The sequence below is a fragment of the Paraphaeosphaeria sporulosa genome (assembly GCF_001642045.1).
Source record: "Paraphaeosphaeria sporulosa strain AP3s5-JAC2a unplaced genomic scaffold CC84scaffold_2, whole genome shotgun sequence".
Classification (NCBI taxonomy): domain Eukaryota; kingdom Fungi; phylum Ascomycota; class Dothideomycetes; order Pleosporales; family Didymosphaeriaceae; genus Paraphaeosphaeria; species Paraphaeosphaeria sporulosa.
In genome coordinates this window covers 1,429,892-1,457,759 of record NW_017253361.1, presented here as the reverse complement: position 1 = coordinate 1,457,759, position 27,868 = coordinate 1,429,892, and the positions used below count along the sequence as shown (strand labels likewise).

Here is a 27,868-nt window from a genome sequence, read left to right as displayed (position 1 = left end):
TGAGCTAGCTCTTCTCCACAACCCACGATTCCCCCCGCAAGGTTTGGACGAAAGTTTCGGGTCGAATGCGGAGGGTACGTCGCTGACGTTATCTCTACTCCGCCACATATGCACACGAACCTAACTTCAACTATAAAAAGGACCTCACTATAACAACGACATTCCAGATCAAGATTGAAGGCACGATATTGCAGAGCACCTAGAACCCGCAGACCACGCCACACAAACACATGCGCTTGCAGAGCGCGCCAGAAGCACATGGCCCTACGAATCGGCTTGGCTTCCACGTCCGATGCACTACGCCCCATGCTGGCGGCCTGGGATGCGGCTTACTCATGGATACGGTTCGCAGGTGCCTTGGTGCCCTTCGGCCCGCTTTGCGAACGGGATCGGGCCGTGGGCTGGGTGCCTGAGGATATTATTATTATTATCATCATCATTACCATTTTGATTATAGACGAGGGAGCGGTTTACGTCTGGCGCGGGGGATGCGAGTTTGGCAGAGCGGGATGAGGAACATCACGACGAGATTTGAACAGATCGACTCAGTCCCGGAATACTACCTACAACAGAGTGTATGTTCAGACCGGAGAACCCAGGTCGAGCTAAGAAGCCAGATCGGTCACGCATCCTATGTACTCGCGTTTCGTCTCATCTCAGACGCCTTCCACCCAACTCGACTTCCCCATCCGTGCCCCGTGCCCCATTCCACACAGCCTTTCCAGAGACTCAGCAGCACTTTACCCTCTCTGTGCTCCCTTCCCAATTCACCCACCTCTCCACCAGCCGCAGGCAGAAATCCCTCCCCGCTCCCTTCCCTGATTGGCTCCGCGGGTGAATCCCAAAGTTGTCTTCGCGCCAATCAAAGTCGCGCTTCGTACCCAGGCGTACGGTAACGCACTGCGGCCGTTTCTGCGGCCCCAATCCTATCTTGGGAGGAAGGAGTGGAAGAGATAATATACACGGAGTCCGATGGAAGCTGGTGGGGATGACTGCATACGTAGAGTAGGATCAGGCTTACGTGCGTTCTGCGTTGCTGGGAATAGGTCTGTGTAGATGGGAGGATTGGGAAGGAAGGGAGTGGGACCCACCAGCATGGTAGCGGTGCGGTGCGGAGTCTGTATCTGGGTATGGAATTGCATCTTGGTCTGGTCCGCATGTGAATTCGATTCGACAAGCGGAGTAGAGTAGCACATCATCTCATCCATCCTACCAGACACGCAGGCCCCATACCTGGGAAACTTTGAAGAAGGGCAGCGGAACTTCCTCCGTCTCCTCGGCATGTGAAACTCACACCTCACCTCACCCCTCTCGCCTCCCTTGGATTATACTCCCACGCAACACCAGAGAACCACATCTCAGCGCTGATCCTTAGACCTCGGACCCCGGAATGCCGGTGCGCCAAACGGCCTCAAGCTCATGCACCGCGCACGTGCGTGTGTGCGGGATGGGCCGGCGAGCTGGTGCTCTTCGGCGTCTTGCTGGCACCAGCTAAGGATGGGTTGGGTCGGTGAGGCTCGGCCGCACCTGGAGTGGGAGTGTAAGGAAGGTGCGCCTAGATAGGCAAGTGGCGGGCTGCATCGTATCGCGATTTGGCTACGTTGAAACAACTGTGCCTCGGGTTTGCATGATGAGGGGGTGGGGCGGCGATCACTGTGGACGCATAGTAAACCACGCAAGTGAAAAGTTTGGAGAGGATGGTGTGGTCGTGGATTTGGGTTCAAGCTTACGTAGCGCTGGTGCACTGAGAGTGGAAGTGGTGTGGGAGAGGAGTAGCGCTGGCGTGATGGGTCGTGGTGGCCCACAGAGAACGCTTGCAACTTTGGGAAAGGCATGTGAGAGCGTTGGAAACCACGCGCGTGGTCGGAACCAGCGCTGGTAAACCACGCATGCGCGGGCTGCGACTACAAACCTTAATGTGACGTGACGTGCGCAGTCACGACAACCTCCATGAAATCAATTCATGGATGGATGTATAGGTGGAGGATGAGAGACCCAGGCCAATCGTAAAAGCGGAGATAATTATTGTCATAGAAATTAAAGATGCCGATCTAGAGGTGAAGTAGACTCAATAGAAAGATAACGTTCAAAGAAAGGGAAAGAAGTAAAGTAAAAAAGATGTAAGTAAACTGGAAGGAAGTTTTCCATCCATAAAAAAAGGAAAATCAGCACGCCTATGCCGCTGCATCCCAGCCAGCTTCCCTTCCTCGTGTGCAGCATCCCGTGAAGGCGTTAATGAAACAAGTGAACAATGAAACAATTTGCCACGATGCCAGTATAGGAAAAATCGAGTCTAGATTCGGGTCGGTCCAAGCGACGAGGAAATGTTGGATCGAATTGGGTCGATCGAGCAATGATGGTCGTACGCGTTCCCGCAACAGAGAGAGAGAGAGAGAGAGAGAGATCCGTGGCAACACCGAAGAGCCCTCCCAGCAGAAAGTAGGTTGGTTTTGGTTTTCGAGAGAAGGGTAAGATCGGATGCCAGACCACGGGACGTAGAGTTAAAGCGGCAGTACGTGCTAAAGGTATCAATGATTTTTCGTCTCGGGCGTCGGCTTCCCTAGCGTCGGCCTTCTCGACGCGGCAGACGGCGCCGGAGGCGACAGGTATCTTTCTTCCTCAATCAAGCATCTCTTTCCGCGCGCCTCGCGCCAGCTCGACAGCAAACAAAAGGAATGTGCTCTACATGACTACGCACCCGCAGCAGCCCTTCTTCTCGTCGCTGCCGTCTTCCACGCCCATTTTGGATACGCCATTCTGCTGACCGCCTGACTGCGCGCCCGTGTACGAGGACATCTCCTTGTTATATCTGCGGATCTCGCGCACAATGTCGTAGAAGGCGTTGTCCACATTGATGCGGCTCTTCGCGGAGGTCTCGATGAATTTGCAGCCGAATTGCCGTGCGAGGTTCTGGCCCTCTGCGGGAGATTAGCACGACGTTGGGGATGTGACGTGACGGTGAGACATGACTCGGGTGGGTACACACCTTGTGTTGACACCTGCCGCTCGCCGTCAAGATCGCACTTGTTGCCGACCACAATCATGGGGAAGTAATCCTTGTCCTTGACCCGGAGGATTTGCTGCTGGAACGTCATGATTTCCTCGAACGACTGGCGGTCGGTTATCGAGTAGACGAGCAGGAAGCCCTCGCCGGTCCGCATGTACTGCTCGCGCATTGCCGAGTATTCCTCCTGGCCGGCTGTGTCAAGCACGTCGAGCAGGGCGACCTCGTCGTCAATGACGCACTGCTTGCGGTACGAGTCTGGGAGCGTTAGCATCGGGACAGGCGCACAGACGGATGCGGCAGGCGCGACTCACCCTCGATGGTTGGGTCATATTCGTCGACGAAGTGGGACTGGATGAGCTGGATGGTCAGGCACGACTTTCCCACGCCTCCGCCGCCGACTACGACCAGCTTGTACTCTCGGAGGAACTGCGCGGTGTTAGGGAGCAAGAGCGGGCAGGCAGGTCAGTGGACGCACCTTGGATGCCATTGTGTGGTTGTATCGGGGGTGTCACTGGGCGGCGCGACGAGGGCGCTGTCTCGCAGGAGGTCCTGAAGGAGGCGGGCACGGAGCGGTGCGGCGATCCAAGGGAGGCAGGGACGACGTCGGGGTTGCGAGGGCCGATGTGAGGTCAACAGGCAGGCAGGCAGGTGTGCAATTGGGGGGCCTCGTGTGGTCGCGGGCGGGGGCGGATCTTTGACGGGTCGTCGTAGCTGTCACAGCGACGGGTTCTGGCAATGGGGAGACGGGAGGTCGACTGTAGTGCTCCGCGCCGGCAGCAAAAACGACCGTCTGCTAGCTCGACCTTGTCCTGCACCCTGCGCCCCTGCTAGCCGCTGATTCGGCGCTGGCAATAGCGCGGATGGCAGGCTGGCTCCAGCTCCCACGAAAAGCCCGTGAACAGAGGCGCTCCCCACGAATAAGAGCCCTGCGCAGCGGCGCACCCAGCCCAGCGCGTCCAGAGCAGCGAACGCGTGCAGCGCGTCCCGGCCAGCGGTTAAAGCGGCGCCTGCACCCTGCACCCTGCACCCTGCCCACAGCCCTCTCTGGGGCCTCAGGGAGCAGCCTCGCACGCCGGCGGCAGCAGCAGCGGCAGCCTTGGGCACGGCAGCGACCAGCAAGCGTGCGAACCGTCACAGCGCACTGGGCCAGGCAGCCGAGGCGAGCGCGAACGCTTGCTCGACACACAGTCGCCCGTGTGCGCGTAGACGCCAGCCCGCGCCCCGGGTGACATGTCGTTGCATCCCAGGCCCCATTTTCCAGGGCACGTCACCTGACACGCCGGCCGATGCGGGCGCGAAAACGCATCGTCGCACACGCGCCGCGGCTTCGTACATGCAGCACCGCCCTGATGCATCACGGTTTCCACGCGGGCGGCTCAAGCGAGCGCTGCTGCTGTCGCGCACGCCACCGAGATGGGCAACCCTCGCGAAACAAGCACCTCTGGAGAACCACCCTGCAGATCGCCACCGCGCCGCTGTCTTGCGTTGGGGAACGGGCTCGGTGCTGCTGCACGGGGGCCACAAGGCCCTTCCACGGGCCTTCGAGAAGCCCAGCACCCCGTCCGCCGTGCCGACAAGTTCTGCCCGTCATCTGCTGCGGCCCCAAAAAATCATCTAATATCTATATACGTTTCACTTGCCTGCCCCTCTTTCTATTTACATGCAGCTCACTCAGCCTTACGCGACCTCCGTCTTCTTGGGATCCGTATGCTCTGGGTCGTCCTCCCCTTCGACCGCAACACGGTGCCCTTGAACCGCCTTCTCTACCTCCGGAACAATTGACTCCATGAACTCGACATCACGGCCCACCAGCGTCACCGTGTTGTGCTCCTTGCCCCACCTCGGGTAGCTGCCCACTTTGACTCCCTTGGGCTCTGCCCGCGCCGCAAGCTGCGTAAGATACTCGGCCACGGCGCTCTCCGGAAGAGGGGTCGAGATCAATATCCGCAGCACGCCCTTGCCCTCCGGATCCGCGAGCCGGGGCAGCAGCTTAGACTTGAGTCCATCTAACATCTTCTCGAACAGTCTCGGCACGCCAGGCAGTATGTGTACATTGCCGTTGATGCACGCTACGGGCACCCAAAGAGAATCATCAATGAAGATGACTTGCTCTTCATCTGGTATCGAATCGTTGTACGGCAGGATAATCATGCGCTTCTTTGCAGTGAGTGCAGCGGAGGGGGTGTTCCAGTCGAAGTTGGGTTGCGAAGGGTGCGGCTTGGAGAGACGCTTCATGCGCTCAAAGGCTGCATCGTGCTGCTTTAACGGTAGGTCGAACGCCTTCGCTATCGATTGGTACGTGATGTCGTCGTGTCTGAAATTCCGAGTCAGCCCATGATATACGCCTGAGGTAACGCAATGCGTACGTAGGGCCAATGCCTCCAGAAGTGACTACAAAGTCATAATTCTTGGACATGCGTCGAACCGCCTCCACGATCTCGCTCTCATCGTCGGCGATGACTTCTATCCGTTTCAAGTTGATTCCGGCCGAGAAGCAAAACTTGGCGAGGTACGCCTGGAAGCAATTAGCAAGTACATATCGTCTCCCGTTGACGCCCGTACCGAGTTCGTGTCTACCGTCTTCAACGCGTCAGCACATGTCCAATGTAGCATATGCGAGCGGTGGACCTGCGTACCTTGCCTCCCAAGACCTCGTCTCCAATGATGAGACACGCAGCCGTGTGAATCAGCCCCTTCTTCTGCGCAGAGGTGGCGGCCATGATTGATGACGTATAAGCGGCGCGGTGAGTGTGGTTGGGAACTGGTCGCGAGAGGTGTCTGGCTATCTGGCCCAATCTGCTAAACATAGATATCTAGCTCGAAGAGATGCGTGATGGTGATGGTGGAGGCTTGATGTTGAGTAGCTAGTCGCATGGAAGGTGCAACCACGGCTCATGTCCAGCAGGCGCGCCCCGCGTAGCGCATCTCGCAACTGCCCCGCACCACCAATCCCACTTCGCGGAGCTTACTGCCTCCCGCTCAGCCCTACTACTCCACGATTGACACTTGAAACCCTCACGCAAACTCTATCGCAGATATCCCCCGGAGCACGCGATCATGGCACGTTTCGAAGCCTCTGTCGAATGTTCCACGCCGAGCTAACACTGGCTAGTCGTCCGAGTCGCGGCTCTACACCTTCTCTGACGAGACGAAGCAGAAGCTGCGCAAATTCCGCTTGGGCACTTCGCGGGCCAAAGACCCCCAGGCCATTATATGTACGCTGGTCTGATCACTCCTGTGCTGTTGCTATTCTGGCTATGCTCGCCCATGGTCGGCACGTTGTTCATACACGAGATGAGGCTGACGCCTGTGTGCGCCAGACGAGATCGATAAGAAGACGCTCGAGATACGGCCGATAGATGGAGAGGTCTACACGAACGTACAGGAGCTTGCCGATGAGCTGCCAGACCATGCTCCGCGTTTCGTACTCCTCAGCTATCCGCTGACCCTCGTATGCCTTTCATCCCAACCTTCACAGTACATCTCCTTAAATGTAACAGGACTCGGGAAGACTATCAGTCCCCTACGTCATGTTGTACTACCTCCCGATCACCTGCAATAGTGAGGTCAAGATGCTTTACGCTGGCGCAAAAGAGCTGATGCGCAACACGGCCGAGGTGAACAAGATAATTGAGATCGACAGCGCCGACGACTTGGAAGAAATCGAAGAGAAATTGAAAGGCGATTCATAGTGCGCTACCAAAGTCAAACGCGCGGACATATTTCACATACGATGATAAGAGGGAAAGGGGCATCCGCACGTGCCGCGGCCGCCAGCCTTCTGTTTGGCTGAACGTCAACCAAATCACCGCCAGCGCGCGCGGGAAGTAGCTGCCAAGTGCTCTAGCGTCGGTGTGGGATTGAACATACGAGTACCCACCACAACGAAATTTACCAATCCCAAGCAGATATCAATATCAGCGAAGCCTTCAACGTGCCGTCTTTTCGATACGCTAAGCCCGGCCCTAATTGTTCGTTTTACGTTTCAGCATTTCTGTTTCAGCTCGTCTTACTGCCCCCACGCATTGCAACCACGCTGCTTTTCCTTTGCGATATCTTAGTGCTTGCTCGACGATGATCGACGGCAAGCATTGTGCACGATACTGTTAGCCGACACCCGGGCGATTTCCGACCTAAACAATCGAGCCAATCGAAAACCCCATCAAATCAGCGTGCCTACGTTGCCTCACTCACCTTCCGCGTTCAGTCCACATACCGGCTCGCCGCTATACGCGTCAACGCGTGATATGGTCGCCAAAGCGGTGAGGTAATGAAGGAGCCTTTGCCTGCTTTGCTACTAACGCAATTATACGTAATTTCGGACGCAGGACTCGACATCTACACCAGGTGGCTCAAGCACGAATTCTGATTCAGCCCGTTCGGAATCCTGAAGTCCCCGCGAAGGCGCCTGGAACGGAGACATATCGATTAGGAATGATAGACATGATCGACCAGTCTTCGCCCTCAGCAAAGACGTGGCGAGACCATGCACTACGGTGTCGAGTGAGAGTGAGCGACAATAGTACACAACAAACAAGGACAACACTCAGCATGAGACTAACAATCACAATGTCTGATCGAGCGGCACACAATGCTCAAACTGAGAATTGGCGTACTTTAACTTCAAGAACTACAGTTATGCTCATGGTTTGAACTTCCAAAAGCCGATACAGGCGAAAACGAGTATGCCCGCCGACGATTAAGCTTTCGACTATTGACACTGTATATGAACATAATTCTGACACTTTTTCAGTGAGCACTCTATCTAGACCAGCACGGCCAACCTTCTTGTTCGACAAATTCTGTGTCACTGAAGCATTCTGTGAAGGTGGACGATATGTATTGTCCTTGAACGCTGCTCAACGAACCATAACCCATGGGTATCTTATTTGGAAAGTCACATGGCGTAATCATAGTATCAGACTCGCCCGCGACAGCGCCATCTCACAATGTAGCGCTGTGAAAGTTGCGCCTCACCATGTTCTCTTCTCTATATGAGGACATCTATATACTTCCCTATTACTATCATCGTTTTCGACAATAGAGAATACAACCCAACTCAGTGGACCACTTGGGACGTCCCTCAGGAGTCAACTCAGGCGTCACAAACTTTAAGCCCTCCTACAGTTGACCTGAACAGCAATGGGTTTCTCTATTGGATGCGATGACCTTTCTAGTATTGGAGAATTTGTGCAAGACGTGATTTATCACGCACAAAGGTATTCGGGCGTCAATAAAGTCGAGCGTAGGAAGCAGACGTTTCAACATCGTCTACGAAAGCTGCGAGTTCGAGAACGCCGAGAGCGCAAATTGCAAGGGAATCATGTAAGTGCTCCACAAAAGCCCCGCGACACTGAACTCAGCCGGTACATTTCGGAGCTGCAGCCCCCGCTCCGGCCACAACGTACAATCTCAGATTATCGGTGGGGGTCCATTGCCATCACTTGGAAGTTTGAGGCATTCAAAGAGGACGTAGGTATGCGAGCCCTTTTTGCTGAGGAGCGAAACAATGATGAAGTGCCTCCCCAGGTGACCGGACTATTCGTGCAAGAGTTTCGGAACTCGCCGGACGCGTTGGGCACGCACATACACCGTGTGTTCCGACCCTCGAATTGGCAGAACCCAATGCTGCAGCCTAGACTCACGGAAGGACGTAGGCACCAGGCTTGGGTGAACATGCGCCCGGCACTGACTTTAGCAACGAAGTTCTTGCTCGATCCCAGGTTCGGCGCCTTTTGGTACCATCTCATGTATGGGACCCCCGTCACGGATGCCGCCACTAGGAAGACCTACCTCGAGCACTCCAACCGGGAAGACGACCTTCAGACTGCATGTGCAGATTTTGAGGCCCTGCTTGAGAGCCTTGCTGACCGGACCACCTTCTACTGGCGGCCGGAGAAATCAGAAGGTCCTACTTTTGCCGGTGTAACCCAGTTTTCTTTCTGGGAGATCTTGAAGGATTTCATCGACTCCTCACGGTTCGATCGCCTCCGTAAGCCCGTGGATAGCTACAATAGCTACATCGGCCTCAGTAGCAAATTCCTGTACAACCTGATGAGCGAGAATGCGGTTACGTACTCGGACGTAAACGCAGACATACGCCTCCAATTTGTTCTTGCGGTGACCATCACACACGAGCTCGCGCACGCTATTTACGGATGGCGTGGTCTGCCCCATGTGGACTGGACTAACGGGCTTGTGGAGGTCTTCGCCTTCGACACTGACATTTCCAATGAGATCGGCTGGAGCTGGGAGAACCACACGTGGGATGGTGTAATCCTCGCCTGCACGCTTGACCACGACGCGATCGGCGAGGTCCGGGCTAGAACCTGGGAGTCTGAGATTTTGAACGAGACTTACATCTTTACCCCGGTCCCGGAAGATTGGCTGAAAAGTCTCTTCATGAAAGACACATGGAAGAACATCAATCAAGCAATCAAGAAGATCCCTAAGCCGGTAGGTTCTCCTCACCTCTTTGTTGCGCAACGATGGATTAACAGCCAACGAGGCTTCGAGTCCGTGGAGTACGTCCACGGCCTTGCAGTCAATCCAGAGCATCAGATTCTAAATGATCGCGAAGGTTCCGTCAAGGGCGACGTCGATCCTTGGTTTAAGCGGGTGCGGAAGGTCGATCAGCAGAAGGCGTCTCAGACCGGCCGCTTCGTGAAGCGACCGCAACTTGGGCCGAGGTCTGAGGTCCTTGGGCAGGCGATCGCATGTGTGCCTATAGACGGGGAGTATCTGGAGGAGGAGGACAACGACGACGACGATACCGTCATATACGAAAGCTCGAACGATGACTTTCTACATGGCGAAGATCCGCCTGAGGAGTACGAAAAGGATTTCGACATTTTTCCGCCTCCGACTTTTCGACTTCCAGGTGTTATCCCTGTAGCACAGCACCGTCCTCCATCGCTAAGCCCTTCTCCCAATGATCTTGATTTCCCGCGTGGTGCAATTCCATCGGATCGCGTTCGCCGCTAGTGCAGCAGCTTTCGTTTCTTGAATCTCCATAACATACGTATTGTCAAGTCTTCAACCAAATATCTTATTCATAACATTCTCAATGCTACTTTGGTGAATGTTTCGCTTTAATGCCTTGCTAGTGTTCACTCCCGCTGTGGAATACAAGATCGACAGTCGAATATGATACTTTATGCACTATTTCAAGCCGCAGCCAACGTAGGACATCAACTCAGCAGGGTGCACAAACATAAGTGGTGATTGATAGTGCTTCCGATCTGCCGCTAAGTGCGAAGATTACGATCCCGTGTAACTTGTTAAGTTCAGATTTCACGTGTCGATGGAATCCACATCGGTACTTTCCATGCGCACCTCTCTCCCACGGGGTCAATTGGCTTTCATAAGTCCTGGCAAATTTCAATCCTACGATGTCAATCTCACCGAAGATTTCTTCGCGAGTGAGTGGCAGAATGGGCACCAGAGTATATAAAATTCAATCTCTTCTCTTGGAGCGCATTCATTACGGATCAACCACAGCGCTTTGATATAGCAGCACATCAACTCTTCTTACACCCTACGTATCAAATTTCCCTAGTATGCTTGCCCAAATACAAAATATCGACGTCTTTTCGTCCGGTAAAATTGGTTTATGGTGGCAACCTACCAAGGTAGACTCCCACTGGATACACCGGAATGCGATACTTGGGAGGAAAGCTTTTCGCGTGGAAGTCGACTTTTCGAGCTAGAAGAAGAGGCTCGAATTTACGAGGAATAAATGGCACAGCTACGGCAAGGCATCTTGGAGACAGCTATCCCGCGACCTCTCGAAACCGAGGGAAGGACGGTTGTTCCTCGTTTGGTCCATGGCGAACTGTGGGTTGGCAACACTTCCGTCCATGCAGCGACAAATCACCCCATCATCTTTGATGCCTGCTCTCCATAAGCCCATTACGAGTGTAAGTTGCACGCCCCTGACTCATAGCGCTTGTTCATGCTTACAAGCATGGCAGACCGACAGACGAGCTGGCTCCGAGGCGTCCTGTTCGCCACAATATCGGAAAGCCTTTTGTGACTGAGCCCTTGGAACACTTTCCGATGTCGAAATCGGCGGAAGGTTTTGATGATAGTAATTAGGATCTTGTGCAGGCAAGAGTATGAGCAAGCTACCAAGTCTAGAGGTGCTGGAGTCGAAAAAAAAAAAAGGATAGGTCCTGCTAGGGGACATGCCTTGGTTGAAAGGCTCCCAGCACGTGACAACGCACCTGAAAGATTGATTATATGCCATAAGACTTCTTTCATACGCTATTGTCTTACCAAAAACTTCCCGGGGGCTAAACTCTAGCTTGCGGAGTAACAGCTGTACATCCCATGAAGAGAAAGCCTCATATGGATGTATAATCGCCCTTTCCCTGTGGGTTCCGCTTGGAAGGTTCAGACTGGCGATAAAGCCGCTCTTGGGCAGCTCCTTCCAGACATTCCATCGCCGTGTTACTTCCTTTCGTGTCTCACTGCAACTTCCTTTCTGGCTAGCGTAACTCAACAAACCCAAACAACACAGACCGTCTGGTCTTCCACACCAACATACCGCACGCATCAATAGCAAGGATCTCAGTCGCGCGTTACATCTTCGCTCTAACAGCTCGACCATCGCACGCCCAATGCCACCTCGCTCAGAAAAGTCAATTTAGTTCCTTCCAAGCAAGCACCTCGTCTCTCACTTCCAGCCCGCCATGTCTCTCCTCAAGCTGGGCCTCAGAATATGGTTGTCTGACTTCTTCTACATGCCAGGTAAGTTTGCGCAGTCTTATATCACAAATACACGTCCCTTGAAAGGACCCTTGACAACCTCAAAATCTAGCCGCTGCCCTCATTTCGCATAGGGTGTTCGAGAACATTCCAGATGGGGCCGTATCAGATTACTGTGCGTGCATCTGGGGAACTGCCCTTGGCACTTTGATAGCAAGGGCTGCGACGGTGTGGTTCGAATATGTGACGGACACAGATACGGACTCGGACTCAGACTCAGACTCGAAGGACACTCCCGCATCTCTACGTTCACCACAACAGGACAGAGCCGCTGGCTTACCAGAGCAGGCCAGAGCGGCCTGAGACATTTCTTCGGTCATAAGCATGCTTTTCGAGGGGGAGTCATAACAGGACTCATAATTGTATTGGTAGGAGCACCATAGTGTTTGGATGGTCATATTATTTCCATGCCAGGATCTCGCATTCCACTATGCCACGCGTACGCATACATCATGGGATCATGGAACATTGTACTCATTCTTGATTTGTGCTTACAGCTGTTTATATCGTCGAACAATCAATCCCACACACTCTTCAAGACGCCCTCAGAACTTAGCCTCTTCCGCTACAGCGGCGGTAGTCCCATTAACCTTACACAGCTTCCCATTCTCATTTGGCAGACCATCCACACTCTCCACGACCCATCCCTCACTTCCGACTGCATTCGCAGCCCAAAACACATCCTTCGGATCCCAGTCTTTCTTAATCTGCAGGAGCTTTGCGTAGTTGTTCCCCCAGAAGCTCTGCTGCCAATTCGGTTCCAGCCGATCTGCTTCGTTAAGGTAACTCCCACTGCTCGGCGTAACATCGCGCCACCGCTTCATCGTCCCATTCGTGAAGGACGTACGTGCAGCGCGGATATCGGAAGCAGAAGCCTTGACGTCCCACCGCAGGCCAGTGATGGCGTGCAAAACAGCACTGCGCCACGCAGGATTCACCGCATTGTCCGGGTTTCCGCCCCGTGCGAGCGTCGGCGCGAGGTTAAATCCTATGATCATCTGCCCTGCCTCGGCGGTCTGGCGGAGTGCGGTGAATGTCACGTTGCGGCCTGTTTCGGAGGCGAAGTTTGAGCGGGGGAAAAGTCGGGAGCCAAAGGCGGTTTGCACATCGGACTGGGTCTCGAGGGAGAACTCGGCCTGCCATGCTGGGTAGAAGCCTTTGTACTCCGTGATCTTTGGTGAGAAGGGGATATTGAGGGCGGTGAGCTGGGATTGGAGTGGTGCGAGGATGACGTTGAGGCCTTGGGTGGTTCTATTGGGGGCGAAGAAGGGCTGCATTGTGAAGGTGAAGTCTTTGCCATTTGTGGAGGGGGAGAGGATGAAGTAGGTGTAAATGCCGTTATCGACGTAGTCGGTTGAGCGGTCGAAGATGGCTTTCGCGGCGGTCCAGAATTTGTCTTTGCCAAGTTTCGCGCTGTCGAAGGTCCAGGAGGCGGCGGTGACGGGGAGGTCTTTGAAGGCTTTCACGGTCACAGATGTGACGACTCCAAACGTGCCGCCCCCGCCTCCTCGCAAGGCCCAGAAAAGATCGGGGTTGCTCGTTGAATTTGCGGTCAGGAACTCGCCCGTGGCTGTCACGATCTCGAAGCCTAGGACGTTGTCCGCTGCCATACCGTACATTGAGCTGAGCGGGGAATGACCGCCGCCTTGGATGTACCCTCCCATGATGCCCACAGTCTAGCTACATTAGCAAGAAGACTTGCCTTCCAGCAGGAAGCACCTACCTGTCCCTCACCACCGACTACTACCAAGCCTTTCTCGTTGGCGGCTTTGTACAAATCGAACGCCTGCACGCCAGCGCCAGCCTTTACAGCAGGGCCCTTGTAGCTTCCGTCCGTATAGCTGTCGAAAAATTGAATGTCCTTTAGACCATGTGTCCATATGCTCAACGAACCAGCACCGACCGACTTTCCTCCAAAATCATGCCCAGTGTTCTTGATGACGAGACGTAGATAGTCATTGCGCGCGAAGTTGATACCTAACTGGATGTCTAGCACGTCCGCTGCCTTGATAACATATGAAGGGTACCCTCCCAACGAACAACTGCCGCTATTGTAGATCGTAGGCGGCTGGCAAGTGAGACCTTGATATATAGGCGACAGCACCTCGGTTGGATCGTCAATGTGCGTGTACGAGTTTGCCCAGCTTGCAGTCAAAGTTTGGCACTTCGCGTCATCTTTCGCAGTCCCATAGCATACGGATGCTTGGGGTGTTGTCTTGATGAGAGCATCGGCTGTGCTCAGCTGCTTGGATAACCGTGTCCATGCTTTTTCTGCGGGCCATTTGCCGTCGGCTGGGCCGTAGCGACATCTCTTGTCTGTCGTGTTCACTGCAAGAGTACTGAGATCGTCGTCGAACCCAAAAAGTGCCTGATCTGCTTCTGAAAGCGATGCGACGTATTCCTTGGTCAATTGGCGTTGCTCGAATGGAAACAATATTCTCGCCTGGGAGGGGATCGAAAGCAATGAGAATGCTAGTAACAGAGCGGGTAGTGGAGGCGCCATCATCAATTGAAACGCGTCGTTTGTCGTTTCGCAAAAGTAGACAGCGATCGTGTTGTATGACGAGGCTGGCAGCTGAGGTGGCCTCTTAACAGAATGTCGCAGGGTGTAGGGTCCTTCTGCTGTTTTACGCAAACTAAGAATTCGATTACCGAACGGCGATGCAAGCTTTCTGGATGATCTTGGCTTCCCCCAGATTGCGCGAAATCGTTCTCGAATCTCAGGATATATGAAGTGACGCATGGCGACCACCGCACAGGGCTTTTTGCCACGCCTTGAATCACAGCTGATTCGCAGCGGAGATTTGCCATCGTTTGCATGCAGATATCCCGGTGTACGATCACCCGATAGCTGCGGTGGTATTACGTGTTACATCCGGATGTATGGCCGCCATGGCATTCATTTGAGTCTCGTATATGCTGCGTTGGGTGGCAGCAGAACGCCATGTCATTGCGCGGTGACGTGATGTCCATATTGCGGCTCAGCAGCGGTCGAAACAGTGCCATCGCATGGTATGGACATGTCTTGGAATGTATGTGTAGGAGCGAGGACGCCGGGTGCTGTGCCGGATGAATTCATCTATCCGAGATTGTTCCACGTCTCGTGAAGAAAAGATGTTTGCAACCGCTTAGCGGGAAGAGTGTTCATTGTCACATTTGGTGCTCAATCCGAAAAGGCTGTTGAATGATTTGCTTGATGTTGGAAGCCTAGGTGAGGTGATGAACGCGACTCGGAGGTGCGATGGATTTACGGTGCGCTTGCCAAAGTCCCACTTTCAAACTGCCTAAAACGGCATGTCAGGAAATTCGTTGATCGCACGGCGCAGGGCGGCTCAGGAGTGGCTCACGAGCAGCTCACCAACTTGCCATCACTGGCAAGTAGGAGAGAATCAACTCAACTTCCAAACTGCCTAAATGGGCAGGTACAGAATTACAATGATTACCGTACAAATGTGCAAGCAAAAGGGAAAAAAATCAAAGTCATGGCTCGCGAACACTTTGTGGTAATCTTCCGTGTCGAAACTTAGCTCTACTTCTTGATGAGAGCAGCTTTTGTATGCGCGCATTCTGTACGGACTGGGAGCATACGTGGAAAGTGTTTGAACGCAAGGTTGCACACTACGGCATAACAACGATGATGCAGCTAGCATACAACCCATGCCCACGAAAAGAATATTTACAAGAAGCCAGCCGAAGAGGCAGACGTAGGAAGTGAGATCAAGTGATAGTCGTTGGAGGCAGAAGGCAGCTCTTTCCTTCAATTCACCATGCTAAGATTACGACACTTGGCAGACGCTATGAGCCAACCAGCACTCCTTTTCAAAATGATAACTACATCGTTCACTTTACGCCGTATATTATTTGCCTTATCATAGAGCACGAATCAGAAATGAGATGAGAAATGGGTGTGGCGGCAATCTTGCCATTTTGAAAATTGCAAATATAAACCTAAGAAGATTGTCTGACTTCCTTGCTTGGATGTAGACACTGATACAACTCTCTTTTCCTGGTTCTCGATGATGCGCAAACCGATGCTACTTCATCAAGACGCCCTTCCCCCCTCAGGTGCGTTTGTAGCTCTGTATGCCTACTCGTCATCCTGCTCGTCCTCGGCCTGGTTGTCAGCCTCGTCCTCGGCCTGGTCGTCAGCTTCGTCCTCAACATCGTCGGCCTCATCCGCAGCATCATTCCGAACAACAACGGCGCTTTTTCCCTTCTTAGCGCCCTTGCTGCCCGTAGCAGTATTGTCCACAGCAGCAGCACTGCCAGCAGCAGCGTTACCGCCGGCGGCAGCACCGATAGCAGGCCCAGCACCAGTGACCTGCGCATCAAAAGGCAAGAAAGTGCTAGCCTGACCCGCAGCAGCCTTGTCAAGGGCAATGTTGTTGGCAAGCTTCTTCTGCTCCTCAGCCAGCTTGTCGGCAACATCGCTACCCTGAGCCTGCTGCGCCTGGAGCTTCAAGACGGTGGCCTCAAGCTTGAGTACCTTGTTCTTGATCTTGCCGTTCTGCAAAGCCGTCGCCTCGTCGCCGCTGGCCGCCTTGATGGCGGGGTTGAACGCACCGGTCTCGGCGTCGTTGGCTACCTGGTTGACCTGGTTCAGGGTGTCCTGGTCATCTTTGGAGATGTTCTCTGGGTTGGCGGTGTCGAGGTTCGCGAAGATGGCGAGGGCCTCGGCCTCGGCGTTTCCAGCGGTACCGCCGGAGATGGAGATATCGTTGTAGGCTGCGTTGCCGAGGACGGAGGCGCCGTTTTGGCGCTTGGCGGTGGGGAGGGCGACGCTGAGCGCGGAGAGGGAGAGGATGGTGATGGTGGAGAAATGCATGATAATTATATCTGGACGCGGAATCGTTTAAAGAACGGGTGGGTTAATCGGTGGTGACAGCCCGGCTGTAATAATGTGTAAGGAGGGTATAGAAACAGAAGCAGCGTCAAGCTGATAGAAAAGAGGGATAGGCTGTGAAGGAGAGGATGAGCGATAGGATGCATGCTATAGCCGTCTTTCTCGAGATCTTTATATCAATGCGAGCGCACGATTTCACGCATTGTCAACGCGCCATGTCTGCTCCACTAAACTCCTGACCCACTGCGTCGTCCGCAAACAGCTAGTTAGATACTTTCCAGGCAGTCAGGCCGCAATGCTGAGCGCTTCCGAGAGATTCCCCACGAGTAAGAGATTGGCGGCAGCAGTTGCAGACATCTCGTGTGTTGGAGTTGCAATGATAGGGGTGCTTGATCGCCCTTGGCTGTGGTTACAAGTGCGATTGAAACCATTTCTCAGGCAAGCGTCAAGGTGTTGGTAGGAAGAGTAGTTCGTATTCGCGTAAAGGCGGGTAGGACGACTTGGCGGGGGACTTGAGTTCGACTTGGCGCGTCTCGACAGGGGTGGAGAAACCTCAAGGTGGTAACAAACACTTGGCAGGAGCCTCAGGTGCACAGTGCGCTTAGGCCAAGCGTTTGGGACATGATTTCTTGTCTGGAGGGGAGGCTTGTTTTCCTGGTACGCCGTGAAGTATTGGCGGAGTTTTAGGACCGTAGAACAAGACCGACGTTGTGAGCATAATGCATCGATGACCACGAGCGATCACATCATCGTAACCGTTGTTACGATGGATTCCGCCTCTGCCCATGCTTGCCGATACATCTGAGCCACTGCAACCCGTTCGACGAGCCCGTCATACTCTTCACACTCCTTGATCAGCATAATGTTCAAATAGTAGGTGCGCTCCTTGTCTGAATTTGGCCAGGGACCAGTGCTGTAGTCCATCCCATGGATGTTCTCGAGCCAGTTGTGCTGTCTCTTCATGCTCACCGTGATGAGAAAGTATCGCTGTCCTTCGTTGTGGAGCGGCGAGAGAGGTGGGTCGAGCTCAGGCGGGTTGAACAGAAAGCCGCACCTCCTATCATTTCGGTCGTGTAAACCCAGAAGCATCACGTTGTTTTGCGGCGTTGAACGGCGATGCGCTTAAGATATCCGGCTAGAACAGGCAAAATTCGACATCGTGCAGACGGAGGTAAGACAGCGGTATAAGTTCAGGTGGCGAACGTGAGGATAGCGGTTGTCCCCGTTGTCGATAGCTTGAGGCTCTCACCGTGTTAGGTTCGCCAATCGTCAACAGAACGGCTGAATGCAGAAAGCCACAGGTTCGTAGCGCTCGCCACCATAGGTAAGTTCCGCCTCGAGGGTGTGAAAAACTTCCTCTACTGGCTGGTTTGTAGTGATGAGACCACCTTGGAGTAACTGTACGGAAGCTGGCATTTCGCTTGAACTTCAGTGATGCGTTTGTCATGGCTCCTCGTCATCCTGTCCATGACCATGAAGGGTAGTTATTCTGTTCGGAGTCAAGTACGCATGGCCGATGAGTTGCTTTTTTTTTTTTTTTTTTTTTTTCGACTGAGAACCACAATAGTGCGTTCGGAGACGTGATATCCATGATAAGGTCACCCCGAGGCCGATATTCCATCTCTTATATGCGCTCGAGTGCGCCTGAGAAAGCATCTATGATGTCTTCATCGTACGAAAGCGTCCTGTTCGTGTAGTTTTCAACCGAGCTGAAGAAAGCATTCTCGGACTTCCACCAACCAGGCATAAGCCCCAGCTCTAACTCCAGTTCCTGGTTTGATGGGATCTCTGCCTCTCGGTCAATGCTTTCTGTATGAAAGCTTCTCGAACAACATCGATAGAATAATTGACACTTGGACACGAATAAACACTTATTCGAAACGAACGTTTCATATTATATGCAAGCCCGGATATAATGCGTGGATCATCGGATTGCCCGTTCCAAAAAAAGGCAGTCTCGCATAGAGAACTCCTCATCAATGCGGCATTTGATAGGTCGTCTGATGCGAGTGTTGGCTTCCAGGCCTGGCAGACCAGCATGGGCGCTGGCTGCCACCAAAGAGACTATGGTCATATAGGCCCGCCCACAGATTTGGTTCATGATCTGCAATTGACCATGCTTCATCTGGTGGTCCTGGACAACGCAGAGGGCATCGATCCATAGATAGATCCCGCGAATAAGACAGACAGATTTCATTGCATCGAAAGAGGTCTCCGATAGCTTAATGTCTGGTACCGCAAGCCCGCCTGGAAGTAGTAGTAGGTCAATTTTGCTGTTCGTTGTCTCGAAGACATGGGGTGGACCCCAAACGTAGCTCAGCGCAAATTAGGGTGCCATCTTGCTCTCGGTTACTGATGAAGAATGTACAGGCATTTTTTGCGAACATCGATTAGAAGAATCCTATGCACCGGCAGGCTACGGCTGTTGTCGGCAGCACTTCCGCCCGGAAAATGACCGTGACTGTCGGGCTCGTCAATCCAAGATCTCAACAAGGGTACGTTGACTTGATTAGGAACATTGAACGAGTGTAGGTGTGAAACATGCGCGGCGGCGAAGGCAAGCTCCATTGCTTTGAAAGCTCATCCAGATAGCTGAGTTGTGGACCCAGTCTTCTAGGAGGTACAATCCCAGGAATAAAGGTGAGCGGCCGCAACTACGCTCATCCAGAACAATTGAACATTTCTAAGAAGCGATCTCATGTCTTTCCCTTCGTATTGCAGTATGGCATACCGGCCATTGTGATCGGGCGTTCCCTCGGAGCGTAGGGCGATGCTGATCAATTTGCAGCATGGGCTTTCATTGGACGTCTTTCCTGCATCTGGACCATCTGAATATCCGTGCCAAATGGCACAACAGCTAAAACATAACTGGGTGTGTTCTTGCCTCCAGTGCCAAATTCCCCAAGCGTTCTGGGGTAGTCGAGCTAGGGACCATCTGTCTTTTCCTCTTTCGGTGCGGCCATTGGACATACCGCGCGATGTTGTCGCTGATGGCGTGGAACATAAGAAGTAACATCATGAACGGCAGGCAGCAGCAGCTTGAAGTGGGCTGAAAGAGACCAAGAATATGAGCACTAAAGCCTTTTGGCAGAGTGCAGATGTCGAAGGCTTGCGAGGCAGTTTGGACCATTTTTTTGGGAAGACGAAAATGCGCCACTAAGGAGCCACTCGATTGGTAGTGGGAATATGTACAGTGTGGCATTTGGTTCGTGACTTATAGCTTTGCCTTGACGGGTGCGAAAGTCGAGCCTGACGCACCACCAAGCGCCTCGACGACCTCATCAACCTTCTGGAGCGCCCAAGTGCAGCCCTCGTCGCTCACCAGCCACTTGATGCCCTCCTCCTCTCCTGCCTCGGGCTCGGACTTCCAAGTGCCGTCATCCCACGCTTTGCGCAAACCAAAGACATGGCTTAGTACCTGGGGACCCACGCCCTGCTGAGCGCGCAAGCAAGAAATAGCGCATAAGCTTGTTGTAATGCGGCCGATGTCGGCACCAGTTGACCGCTCCGGGTCGCTGAACAGCGCGCCGTACTCACTGCTGATGATGAAGACTGGCAGATCGGGATGTGCGTCGGCGAGCTTGTTCTCCAGCTTCTCTGCTAGCGGGCGATATATTGAGTTCCACAATGCTCTGCCTCGCGAATTTATTGAGTCGACGTTAGATTGAGTAGGTAGGCGGGAAGGCTTGGTGTTCAATGCCGCGACAACGGACGAGGGGAGCTCAGCGCGAAACGCATTCAGCATGTTTATCGTGCGGGGAACCTGAGGCGCGTTGTCAGCAACATCGACATGTGGAAGGAAGGAGCGACCGTACGCCATTGAAGCCAATGCACTTGAGCCCAACCTCGCGCATCAACTCTGCTATCTCCACGGCGTCTTTTTCTGATTGGTTCTCGCTCGCCGACTTGTACAGCGCCACCATTGATTCCGGCGAGTTCATCGTCATTGTTGTTGCCGTTGACAGAGCGAGCCATGATGGGCGGCCCAGCTTGTGCGCCGTCGCTTCCTGTTCTATCCTCTTGTATATCGACTGAATGTGTCGCGGTGCTGGAACCGGGCCAGGTCGAGCATGCGACGCGTTGATGAGCGCTTTCACGCCTGCTCCTAGCTTAGACATTGCGCGTAGGTTTGGAACGGGGACGGAAGCGAATTCGGAAAGTGGGCAGGCAAGCACGTGGTGGTTGCGATCTAATCAAGACGTTGAATCGGAAGGATGAGGGTATCTGGGTGCAAGCACAGTTTTGGCGCCGTGAGGATATCAATGGTAGCTCAAGTGCAGTGCGACGAAAGCTCACCATCATGCAATCCACATCCCGAGGTCGGAGCTACAATTGCCTCCGAGGCTAGCCCCACGCTGATACTTAGCGGCCGGATCTCCTTCAGACAGCGTGTGCCTTATTTGTGAGTTTCCATAGAGCTCACACGACAGTAGCAGAGTTTAGGAATGCACGCTGGCAGACTCTCGTTGACAGAGCCGATGATGCATGCTGGCGTCGACTCTCACACCGATGTCAAACTCGCAACCACGCCCTTTCCAGTCACCCCGAAGCATTCGGTCGCTCAATTGCGCAGGCGGGCTGTCGAAGAACATGGGAGGAAGCCAGTCTGTAATCTCGTATAAACACTGTGGAGTCTGACTGCTTCGACCTCTCAGCAACGAGGCTGAGCTCACGTAAAACGCCCGCCATGCGCCGAGAGCGGGAAGCTCCCGTCACGGCTTACTGCTAAATACCCGGCGTCCTCTCATCCAACAATAAACGCCAAACAGGGCGTACATAGATGATGGATAGCAGCTGGCTGACATGTCAAGACGGACTTTCCTACCTCTTCGAGGCACTGTGAGAGCTGTCCGCCCCTCCGTCGCCCAGCAGGTGCCGCTAGCCGATGACAAGAATGCATATGAGAACGTGCTTGTGCCCGGTTCGCAACTCAGCCTTCGACATGGCTGTTCAATCGCTGCGAAACGCCTTCGCCATTGCTGTTCTCTTGGCCTATCAAGTATTGGGACCTGTCCATGCGTCGCCTACATTGTCTCAACGCGCACAAGTCAAATACTCGACCGCAGAATTAAATGATTCGTATGATTATGTAGTTGTTGGGGGTGGTACCTCAGGGCTCGTTGTTGCGAATCGTCTGAGTGAGGATCCTTCTAGTGAGCTTACCACTTTTTTCCACATCGAACTCGTCCACTTATAGGACGCCTGCAGAAACAGTGCTGGTCATTGAAATTGGATACATCGCCGACGAATCTTGTATCTGGATGCCATCCAATACTGCTGTCAACAGCACGGCTTGTCTTAAGCATCGTTTCAACAGTAGGTCCTCTCATCTCACGAAGTGACAGCCTCAACTGACGCGTACAACTATGAAGTATCCAGTGTGCCTCAAACAGAGATAGTTAACCAAGCCATCTACAGATATGCAATTGGCGCTGTTGTGGGTGGCAGCTCCGCTGTGAACGGCATGGTGTTCGATCGAGGCTCCAGAGCAGACTACAATGCATGGGAAGAGTTAGGCAATCAAGGCTGGGGATGGGACGGCCTGTTACCGTACTTTAAGAAAAGCGTCGATTTCACGGCCCCCAGCGTAGAGGATGCGGAAAAGTTTGGATATACGTGGGACGAGAGCGCTTGGGGGGATGGGCCTGTGCAGGCTTCGTATCCGTCATTTCAGTGGCAAACTGTGCGTAGGTTTTATCATTCCAGCGACCAACTCAAAGTGATGATCCGCTAAAGACGCCGTAGGAACTTCTTGGGACGCATGGGCCGACATGGAAATCCCGCTGATAAAGGAGCATGCGTTGGGTGATGCAGTCGGTCGCTTCTGGGTGCCTTCATCCGAACATCCAGTCAATCGAACTCGATCGTACGCGCGATACGCCTACTATGACCCAATCGCGACTCGACCGAACTATCATCTCTTGGTTGGTCATAAAGCGGAGAGTCTGGTCTTGTCGCCCAAGAACGATGCAGAAGGAGTACTCTTCTATCAGCGGGATAGCCCTGGCGAGAAGAAAAAGGTGAAAGCAAAGAAAGAAGTGATTCTAGCAGCTGGTGCCGTACACACTCCACAAGTCCTACAGCTCAGTGGCATTGGGCCGAAGGCTGTTTTGGAGGCTGCTAACATCAGCATCAAAGTCGATGCTCCAGGTGTGGGTAACAACTTCCAGGATCACCCACAAGTGTACCTAACGTGCAACTGTAAGGCTCAAGCCCCCCTATTCCGCTTGTACTTTATACTCATTCTCCAGTCACGACGGACGTCTGGCCCAATCCTGGCACACTTGCGAACAACGCAACGTTCCGCGCAGAAGCCCAAGCCCAGTACGACACCAACAAAACCGGTCCCCTCACCCAAGCACTAAACGCCGCCTTCGTCTTCCTCCCACTCAACACCATCCACTCTTCACCCTCGACCTTCCACTCCCAGCTCCAAGCTCAGGACCCCTCGGCTTACCTCGCGCCCAACCTCTCCACCCGTGTCCTAGCAGGCTATGCAGCGCAAAGGCGCATCCTAGCAAAGCTATACAATTCATCCGACGCAGCAGTGTACGAGAGCCCCTTCGGCGGCGCATGTTCGCGTAGCACGCTTCTCCAGAAACCCCTTTCACGAGGCCATGTGCACATCAACGCAAGCGATCCGTACGGCGAGCCCGCCGTTGACTTCCGGGCTTACACGAACCCACTGGATATTGAGCAGGGCATCGAGTCTCTCAAGTACACGCGACAGTACCTGCGCAATGCCAAGTTTGCCTCGCTTACACCGGTAGAGAGCGCACCGGGACCGGCTGTCAAGGATGAGGATACTGCAGCGTTGGAAGCGTATGTGAGGCTGACGGCTGGGCCGACGAGTTTTCATGCGAGTGGGACGACGGCGATGATGCCGCAGGAGTTGGGTGGAGTAGTAGGGAGTGATTTAAAGGTGTATGGCGTAGGGAAGGTGAGTGTTGTGGATGCGGGAATTATGCCGCTGATACCGAGCACGCATTTGAGTGCGACTGTCTACGCAATGGCAGAGAAGGTGAGATAGACTTGATTGCCTGTCGACGGTGAATGAGCTGACGCTGGTGCAGGCTGCCGATATCATCAAGAATCGGGCATGAGCGAACGTTGGGAGCGGGATGGGAACGTTGAATATTTCCAAGGTTCTCCGGCCACAAGGCGAGACGTTCTCAATTGTGGCAGCCAATGGCAAACTCTGTGTCACGGTGAACCACGCTTTGTCAGTCAGGCGAAGCTCGCGCTTTCGCGAGGCCGACGTTGCACATACGTCGTCCCGGCTGTATGGAACATTTGAACACTTCCCAAATCAGTGCATTTCCTTGCACGGCATGGCCGCGCCGTGCAGTTAGCAAGACCAAGAAGCATCGGCAATAATGGGTGTCAGGTGTGAAGGGGTAGCATCGCATCGCATCCCACATCGTCTGTGCGTAGGAGCGTCCCGCTTGGTAGCGAGTGGGCCGCCTTTAGCGTGTCGTATGAGGCACTTCCACGGGCTGGAGTTCGTGTCCGAAATTCCCGTTCTTCGGATTAAGAGCGTGTTATTCTTGCTTGTATCAATCTCGATATTAGGCAGGGCACGTCGAGCTGCTTGGGTGCACATATTGATGCGGTAACGACGATATAGGCGGCCAGACTGCAGGGGACGTCATAGGGCCTCCTGACTCGCCCGATGATGATGTGTGCGGGGGTGGCACCAACGATGCTTGTGGCAGGTAAGCAAGAAAGCTGCGCACGAGACAGTTGTTATACATATTGCGCGCGTCTAAATTCCAGTCCTTCCGTGCTCTTGCGCTCCCACTAGGACAACAAAACAACAACAGTCCGACATCCATTCAACTGGATCCACCCGCCGCGTCGTGCGCCAACCTCACAATGTTCACAATCTCAACATCAATCCCAGCGCCAAGCCCACTCCTCTCACTCCCACCAGAACTCCGCAATCGCATCTTCGCCTACGCCCTCACATCCTCCACCTCCACCCTCCAATACAGCCTCGCCTCCACCCCCAACCACCCCGTTTTCAGCGACACCGCCAACGCCAATCACAACCAGGAATTCAACCAGCTCAAGTACGCCTGCCGCCAACTCTACGCCGAAACTGCCGGCCTAGAAGTAAAGCACAACGCACTGCGCTTCGACCTCCCCGAAGACGACGCCTACACGCTGGCCCGCGTGCAAAACAGCGTAGATAGCGGCTTCTCGACGCCAAACTCCGAGGCCCCCAGTACCACGTTTCCGCCCTTCCTGTACTCCTGCGCCCCAGACAAACGCAAGTGGCTCTCCCGCATCATCATCACCATCCGCAAGCCCGCGAGCTACAGCCTCAGCCAGCCGACTGTCGACCGCCTCTTATCCCTAGCCAAGTTCAAGAGGGAAAATGCGCACGTCGAGATCACGTACGAGTATGTGGACGAGGTGTACGAGTACTCCGCACCGAAGTGGCAGGTCAGCGTGCCGTGGCTGAGTGTGGCCGTGTGTCTGGGGGTGGCGCTGCCGGTGGAGGGGGCGTTACGGCCGGTCGTGGATGCGGTGTCGGGGTTGTGTGGGAAGGGGAGTTTGGTGTTTTGGGGGGCCGCGTTTGGGGTGTGGGATTTGGTTGGGCTGAAGTAGATGGAAAGAAAACCGAGAGGCAGAGAGCAGGACTTTAATTGTATACCAAGATACTTTGCAGCCATCATTCAGGCCGCGAAACTGCATGTTGGCGCATGTCTTGCTCAAATTTGCACATGCAGGGGTGAAATATGAGCACCTCAGCCTTATATCAGACTCCAAGCCCGGATCCTTGCCATTTCCCTGACTGCATCCCGTCTCATTGATATTGATTCCACCTCAACACCCACGCCGTGCGCCTTCGCATGTTCTTGGCCCTTCTCTCCTTCACCTTGGCGCTGTCCACTACTTCGAGCTGTACGTTCGACTACAGTGGTACGCTCCCTCTTCTTCCCTCGCTGATATATTCTTACTGAGGGGTTGTTCGTAGGAAGAAGGAAAGAAGTTGGACAGGGTGGACCCAACTTTGTAGGGCACGTAGGCAATACTGGGGCTCTAAACACGGCCGATACGAAAGGGAGGAGATCGCATGACATGTGGTACAACAGCTTCAGAGAGGGAGAGCAGGGTGCTATAAATCCAACTTCATGCTAAATCTGGTGCTGCTTCTTGAAAGCCTGCAACGCAGCTTCCTTATGCTCCTATGTCGATGCCGATGGCTACACCTCGCGCGGAGGACTCTGGGCCTGATTCAAAGATGTGTACGGTAAAATGGGGGTGTCTGAGGAGGGCAGTTTTGAGCGTGGCACCTGGAGGCCGCCGCCGATGATGGCGATGGCTATGGGCTGGGTGGCGGACATCTTGACAAGTCGAGGATTGAGGGTGGATTTCGCGGAGCTCTTTCGAGACTAGATGTGGAAGCATTTCTTTGGTGGCCTGGAGAGCAAGCAGCAGGTCCCATAAAAGTGATGTGGATGCAGACCATCTTGCAGAATCCGAGAAGACAGTCTTACGCCGGTCGAGTGCGGGGTGCGGCGCGGAAGGTTCGAGCGAGTGTTGCATTCGCTCTTGCCCTACACAAATTCATTTCCATCACCTCACAAGCACGAGGAATGAATTACAACTTTTGCTTTATTTGTTGTCAATGTGCCGTTGGACTGCCTCCTCACCGGTGCGGAGGCTGAGCCCTTCGAATTCGCTAAGCCATGCAAAGCTGCAGCCTTGCTTCGTCAGCAAGTGGGCGTCGTGGTCAACCCTATATCTCGATCGCAAGCGCCTCTGGTGAGGCGTGTGCTATTCGCAACGATATCATCATCCGGCCGCCCACAGCAACGAAGTCGACGAGACCAGACCGAAAGCAATGATTCGGCTACTCCATGTCCGAAGGAAAGAATTCAAGGAATTCTACGAATCAGAGTCAGTGCCGCTTTACGCCATATTATCACACAGATGGATGCATGTTCAACGGAATGGAAAGTATCGCGCGCTTGAGATATCGCACAGAGAATTTCTTGCCGGAACGGGCGACGAGAAAGGATACGAGAAGATCGACAAGGCCTGCGAGGCTGTTCGCGATCTATCACAAAAGCTTGTGCTCGATCTCGAATGGATCTGGATCGATAGCTGTTGTATCGACAACAACAATAACGAAGAACATTCGGAGGCCATCAATTCCATGTATGACTGGTATGCGAGATCCCATGTCTGTATCGCGTACTTGGAAGAGGCCAACCCTTTCGAAAGCGACAAACCCTCTGAGTGGTTCAAAAGAGGATGGACGCTTCAGGAGTTGATAGCTCCAGAAGTTGTCTTATTTTACGACAAAGACTGGATCGGTTGCGGCAGCAGAAACGAGTACACTCCAGGTGTCTATGGTGGCCATTCATTTCAGGACCGAAGCAAGGAACTTGCCGCTATTACACGCATAGATGCTACACTGCTCAAGCTCAATAAGCGTAAGGACATCAAAAGATGGCTGAATGCAACCCCTGCATGCCAAAAGATGTCGTGGGCATCTGACAGGAGGACAAGTAAAAAAGAAGACATGGCCTATTGCCTGATTGGAATCTTTGATATACCGCACATGTATTTGAAAAGAGGAGAAGGCGGGCGGGCATTTATACGTCTGCAGGAAGAAATCATCAAACAAAGCAGCGATCTGACCTTGTTTGCGTGGAAGCTATCTTTCGACAATACCGAGTTTTGTACAGAAGACAATTACCTCGATTTGGAGGACCTGAAGCGAAGCACCCCAGAAGACGCACCATTCTTCGACTCCAGCCTTAAATCGAACCTGCATGGGGTGTTCGCATGTGGCCCATGCCATTTTCGACATGCTTCTCAAATAACTCCAATGCACCCGACTGTTTACAATGACGAGGTGACTGTCACCAGCAAAGGCGTGAAACTTACCACTCCATTGCTCGGCTCGGGTCCCTTTCACCCGTTCAAAACGCCATTGTACTGTATAGACCAAGGTGATTCGAATATGATAAGCATCGAGCTTCGACTTCTTGGCGGTTCCGTCTACGCGCGGACTGACTGCACACAATTGCCAGAGCTGCACAGGGATTGGAAAATCATCCCCTCTCAAGACGAAGTTTATCTGGCACACAATATTCACCGATTTCACGATTGCATCAGAAAGTTACACAGGCATGCAATTCGGCTTCCAGATTCGTTGCTACATCTTCAGCGACAGACAGTATCACCGGGCTATCTCTGGAGCAACACACACAGACTGATGATGACGAACG

At 53.5% G+C, this 27,868-nt stretch overlaps 11 protein-coding genes across 11 annotated transcripts; 6 read left to right on the top strand and 5 right to left on the bottom strand.

Moving 5' to 3' along the window:
- The first annotated feature begins 169 nt into the window (after nt 1–169).
- Nucleotides 170–583, top strand: CC84DRAFT_452508 (uncharacterized protein). Its single transcript, XM_018186320.1, has one exon. It carries the CDS (start codon nt 259–261, stop codon nt 511–513), a length of 255 nt encoding a protein of 84 aa, XP_018040079.1. The 5' UTR covers nt 170–258; the 3' UTR covers nt 514–583.
- Nucleotides 584–2,278: 1,695 nt separating this feature from the next.
- Nucleotides 2,279–3,724, bottom strand: CC84DRAFT_1160818 (ras-domain-containing protein). The gene is made up of 4 exons (XM_018177587.1): nt 3,483–3,724; nt 3,319–3,433; nt 2,987–3,262; nt 2,279–2,918 (listed from the first exon to the last, which is right to left on the bottom strand). The coding sequence occupies exons 1-4, from the start codon at nt 3,492–3,494 to the stop codon at nt 2,683–2,685; spliced, it is 639 nt and encodes a 212-aa protein (XP_018040078.1). The 5' UTR covers nt 3,495–3,724; the 3' UTR covers nt 2,279–2,682.
- A 706-nt stretch (nt 3,725–4,430) lies between these two features.
- Nucleotides 4,431–5,783, bottom strand: CC84DRAFT_1160817 (Molybdopterin binding protein). The gene is made up of 4 exons (XM_018177586.1): nt 5,644–5,783; nt 5,570–5,587; nt 5,374–5,522; nt 4,431–5,321 (listed from the first exon to the last, which is right to left on the bottom strand). The coding sequence occupies exons 1-4, from the start codon at nt 5,725–5,727 to the stop codon at nt 4,685–4,687; spliced, it is 888 nt and encodes a 295-aa protein (XP_018040077.1). The 5' UTR covers nt 5,728–5,783; the 3' UTR covers nt 4,431–4,684.
- Nucleotides 5,784–6,064: 281 nt separating this feature from the next.
- CC84DRAFT_1213111 (glia maturation factor beta) lies at nt 6,065–6,699 on the top strand (the record flags this gene model as incomplete). The annotated part of the gene is made up of 4 exons (XM_018182505.1): nt 6,065–6,085; nt 6,120–6,222; nt 6,328–6,458; nt 6,508–6,699. 4 exons carry the CDS (start codon nt 6,065–6,067, stop codon nt 6,697–6,699), a joined length of 447 nt encoding a protein of 148 aa, XP_018040076.1.
- Nucleotides 6,700–8,469: 1,770 nt separating this feature from the next.
- On the top strand, nt 8,470–10,065 carry CC84DRAFT_1160815 (uncharacterized protein). The gene is made up of 2 exons (XM_018177585.1): nt 8,470–9,463; nt 9,516–10,065. The coding sequence occupies exons 1-2, from the start codon at nt 8,684–8,686 to the stop codon at nt 9,573–9,575; spliced, it is 840 nt and encodes a 279-aa protein (XP_018040075.1). The 5' UTR covers nt 8,470–8,683; the 3' UTR covers nt 9,576–10,065.
- A 2,205-nt stretch (nt 10,066–12,270) lies between these two features.
- Nucleotides 12,271–14,374, bottom strand: CC84DRAFT_1111320 (FAD-binding domain-containing protein). The gene is made up of 2 exons (XM_018175276.1): nt 13,500–14,374; nt 12,271–13,452 (listed from the first exon to the last, which is right to left on the bottom strand). Exons 1-2 carry the CDS (start codon nt 14,280–14,282, stop codon nt 12,322–12,324), a joined length of 1,914 nt encoding a protein of 637 aa, XP_018040074.1. The 5' UTR covers nt 14,283–14,374; the 3' UTR covers nt 12,271–12,321.
- Nucleotides 14,375–15,681: 1,307 nt separating this feature from the next.
- On the bottom strand, nt 15,682–17,064 carry CC84DRAFT_1160812 (uncharacterized protein). The gene has a single exon (XM_018177584.1). The coding sequence runs from the start codon at nt 16,599–16,601 to the stop codon at nt 15,864–15,866; it is 738 nt and encodes a 245-aa protein (XP_018040073.1). The 5' UTR covers nt 16,602–17,064; the 3' UTR covers nt 15,682–15,863.
- Nucleotides 17,065–19,755: 2,691 nt separating this feature from the next.
- On the bottom strand, nt 19,756–20,999 carry CC84DRAFT_1111314 (uncharacterized protein). The gene is made up of 2 exons (XM_018175275.1): nt 20,435–20,999; nt 19,756–20,382 (listed from the first exon to the last, which is right to left on the bottom strand). Exons 1-2 carry the CDS (start codon nt 20,735–20,737, stop codon nt 19,834–19,836), a joined length of 852 nt encoding a protein of 283 aa, XP_018040072.1. The 5' UTR covers nt 20,738–20,999; the 3' UTR covers nt 19,756–19,833.
- A 676-nt stretch (nt 21,000–21,675) lies between these two features.
- On the top strand, nt 21,676–23,733 carry CC84DRAFT_1111312 (choline dehydrogenase). The gene is made up of 5 exons (XM_018175274.1): nt 21,676–21,772; nt 21,828–21,872; nt 21,959–22,306; nt 22,365–22,820; nt 22,871–23,733. The coding sequence occupies exons 3-5, from the start codon at nt 22,084–22,086 to the stop codon at nt 23,647–23,649; spliced, it is 1,458 nt and encodes a 485-aa protein (XP_018040071.1). The 5' UTR covers nt 21,676–21,772; nt 21,828–21,872; nt 21,959–22,083; the 3' UTR covers nt 23,650–23,733.
- Nucleotides 23,734–24,297: 564 nt separating this feature from the next.
- On the top strand, nt 24,298–25,355 carry CC84DRAFT_1202368 (uncharacterized protein; the record flags this gene model as incomplete). Its single annotated transcript, XM_018181769.1, has 2 exons — nt 24,298–24,334; nt 24,424–25,355. The coding sequence occupies 2 exons, from the start codon at nt 24,298–24,300 to the stop codon at nt 25,230–25,232; spliced, it is 846 nt and encodes a 281-aa protein (XP_018040070.1). The 3' UTR covers nt 25,233–25,355.
- Nucleotides 25,356–26,472: 1,117 nt separating this feature from the next.
- Nucleotides 26,473–27,288, top strand: CC84DRAFT_1083712 (HET-domain-containing protein; the record flags this gene model as incomplete). The annotated part of the gene is made up of 1 exon (XM_018174016.1): nt 26,473–27,288. A coding segment is annotated over one exon (816 nt), but the record flags the coding sequence as incomplete, so codon positions are not given.
- Between the last annotated feature and the right edge of the window lie 580 nt (nt 27,289–27,868).

Excerpts from the sequence above, each read along its gene's own strand:
- CC84DRAFT_452508 (XM_018186320.1), top strand. The coding sequence starts at position 259 with ATGGCCCTACGAATCGGCTTGGCTTCCACGTCCGATGCACTACGCCCC.
- CC84DRAFT_1160818 (XM_018177587.1), bottom strand. Across the intron at positions 3,263-3,318 it reads ATATGACCCAACCATCGAGG|ACTCGTACCGCAAGCAGTGC; the intron begins GTGAGTCGCGCC and ends TAACGCTCCCAG. Across the intron at positions 2,919-2,986 it reads GCGGCAGGTGTCAACACAAG|AGGGCCAGAACCTCGCACGG; the intron begins GTGTGTACCCAC and ends AATCTCCCGCAG.
- CC84DRAFT_1160817 (XM_018177586.1), bottom strand. The coding sequence starts at position 5,727 with ATGGCCGCCACCTCTGCGCAGAAGAAGGGGCTGATTCACACGGCTGCG. Across the intron at positions 5,322-5,373 it reads TCTGGAGGCATTGGCCCTAC|ACACGACGACATCACGTACC; the intron begins GTACGCATTGCG and ends TCGGAATTTCAG.
- CC84DRAFT_1160815 (XM_018177585.1), top strand. The coding sequence starts at position 8,684 with ATGCGCCCGGCACTGACTTTAGCAACGAAGTTCTTGCTCGATCCCAGG. Across the intron at positions 9,464-9,515 it reads TCAAGAAGATCCCTAAGCCG|GCTTCGAGTCCGTGGAGTAC; the intron begins GTAGGTTCTCCT and ends ACAGCCAACGAG.
- CC84DRAFT_1111320 (XM_018175276.1), bottom strand. The coding sequence starts at position 14,282 with ATGATGGCGCCTCCACTACCCGCTCTGTTACTAGCATTCTCATTGCTT. Across the intron at positions 13,453-13,499 it reads TAGTCGGTGGTGAGGGACAG|ACTGTGGGCATCATGGGAGG; the intron begins GTAGGTGCTTCC and ends TAATGTAGCTAG.
- CC84DRAFT_1160812 (XM_018177584.1), bottom strand. The coding sequence starts at position 16,601 with ATGCATTTCTCCACCATCACCATCCTCTCCCTCTCCGCGCTCAGCGTC.
- CC84DRAFT_1111314 (XM_018175275.1), bottom strand. The coding sequence starts at position 20,737 with ATGTCTAAGCTAGGAGCAGGCGTGAAAGCGCTCATCAACGCGTCGCAT. Across the intron at positions 20,383-20,434 it reads AGTGCATTGGCTTCAATGGC|GTTCCCCGCACGATAAACAT; the intron begins GTACGGTCGCTC and ends AACGCGCCTCAG.
- CC84DRAFT_1111312 (XM_018175274.1), top strand. The coding sequence starts at position 22,084 with ATGGTGTTCGATCGAGGCTCCAGAGCAGACTACAATGCATGGGAAGAG. Across the intron at positions 22,307-22,364 it reads ATTTCAGTGGCAAACTGTGC|GAACTTCTTGGGACGCATGG; the intron begins GTAGGTTTTATC and ends AAGACGCCGTAG. Across the intron at positions 22,821-22,870 it reads AGTGTACCTAACGTGCAACT|TCACGACGGACGTCTGGCCC; the intron begins GTAAGGCTCAAG and ends CTCATTCTCCAG.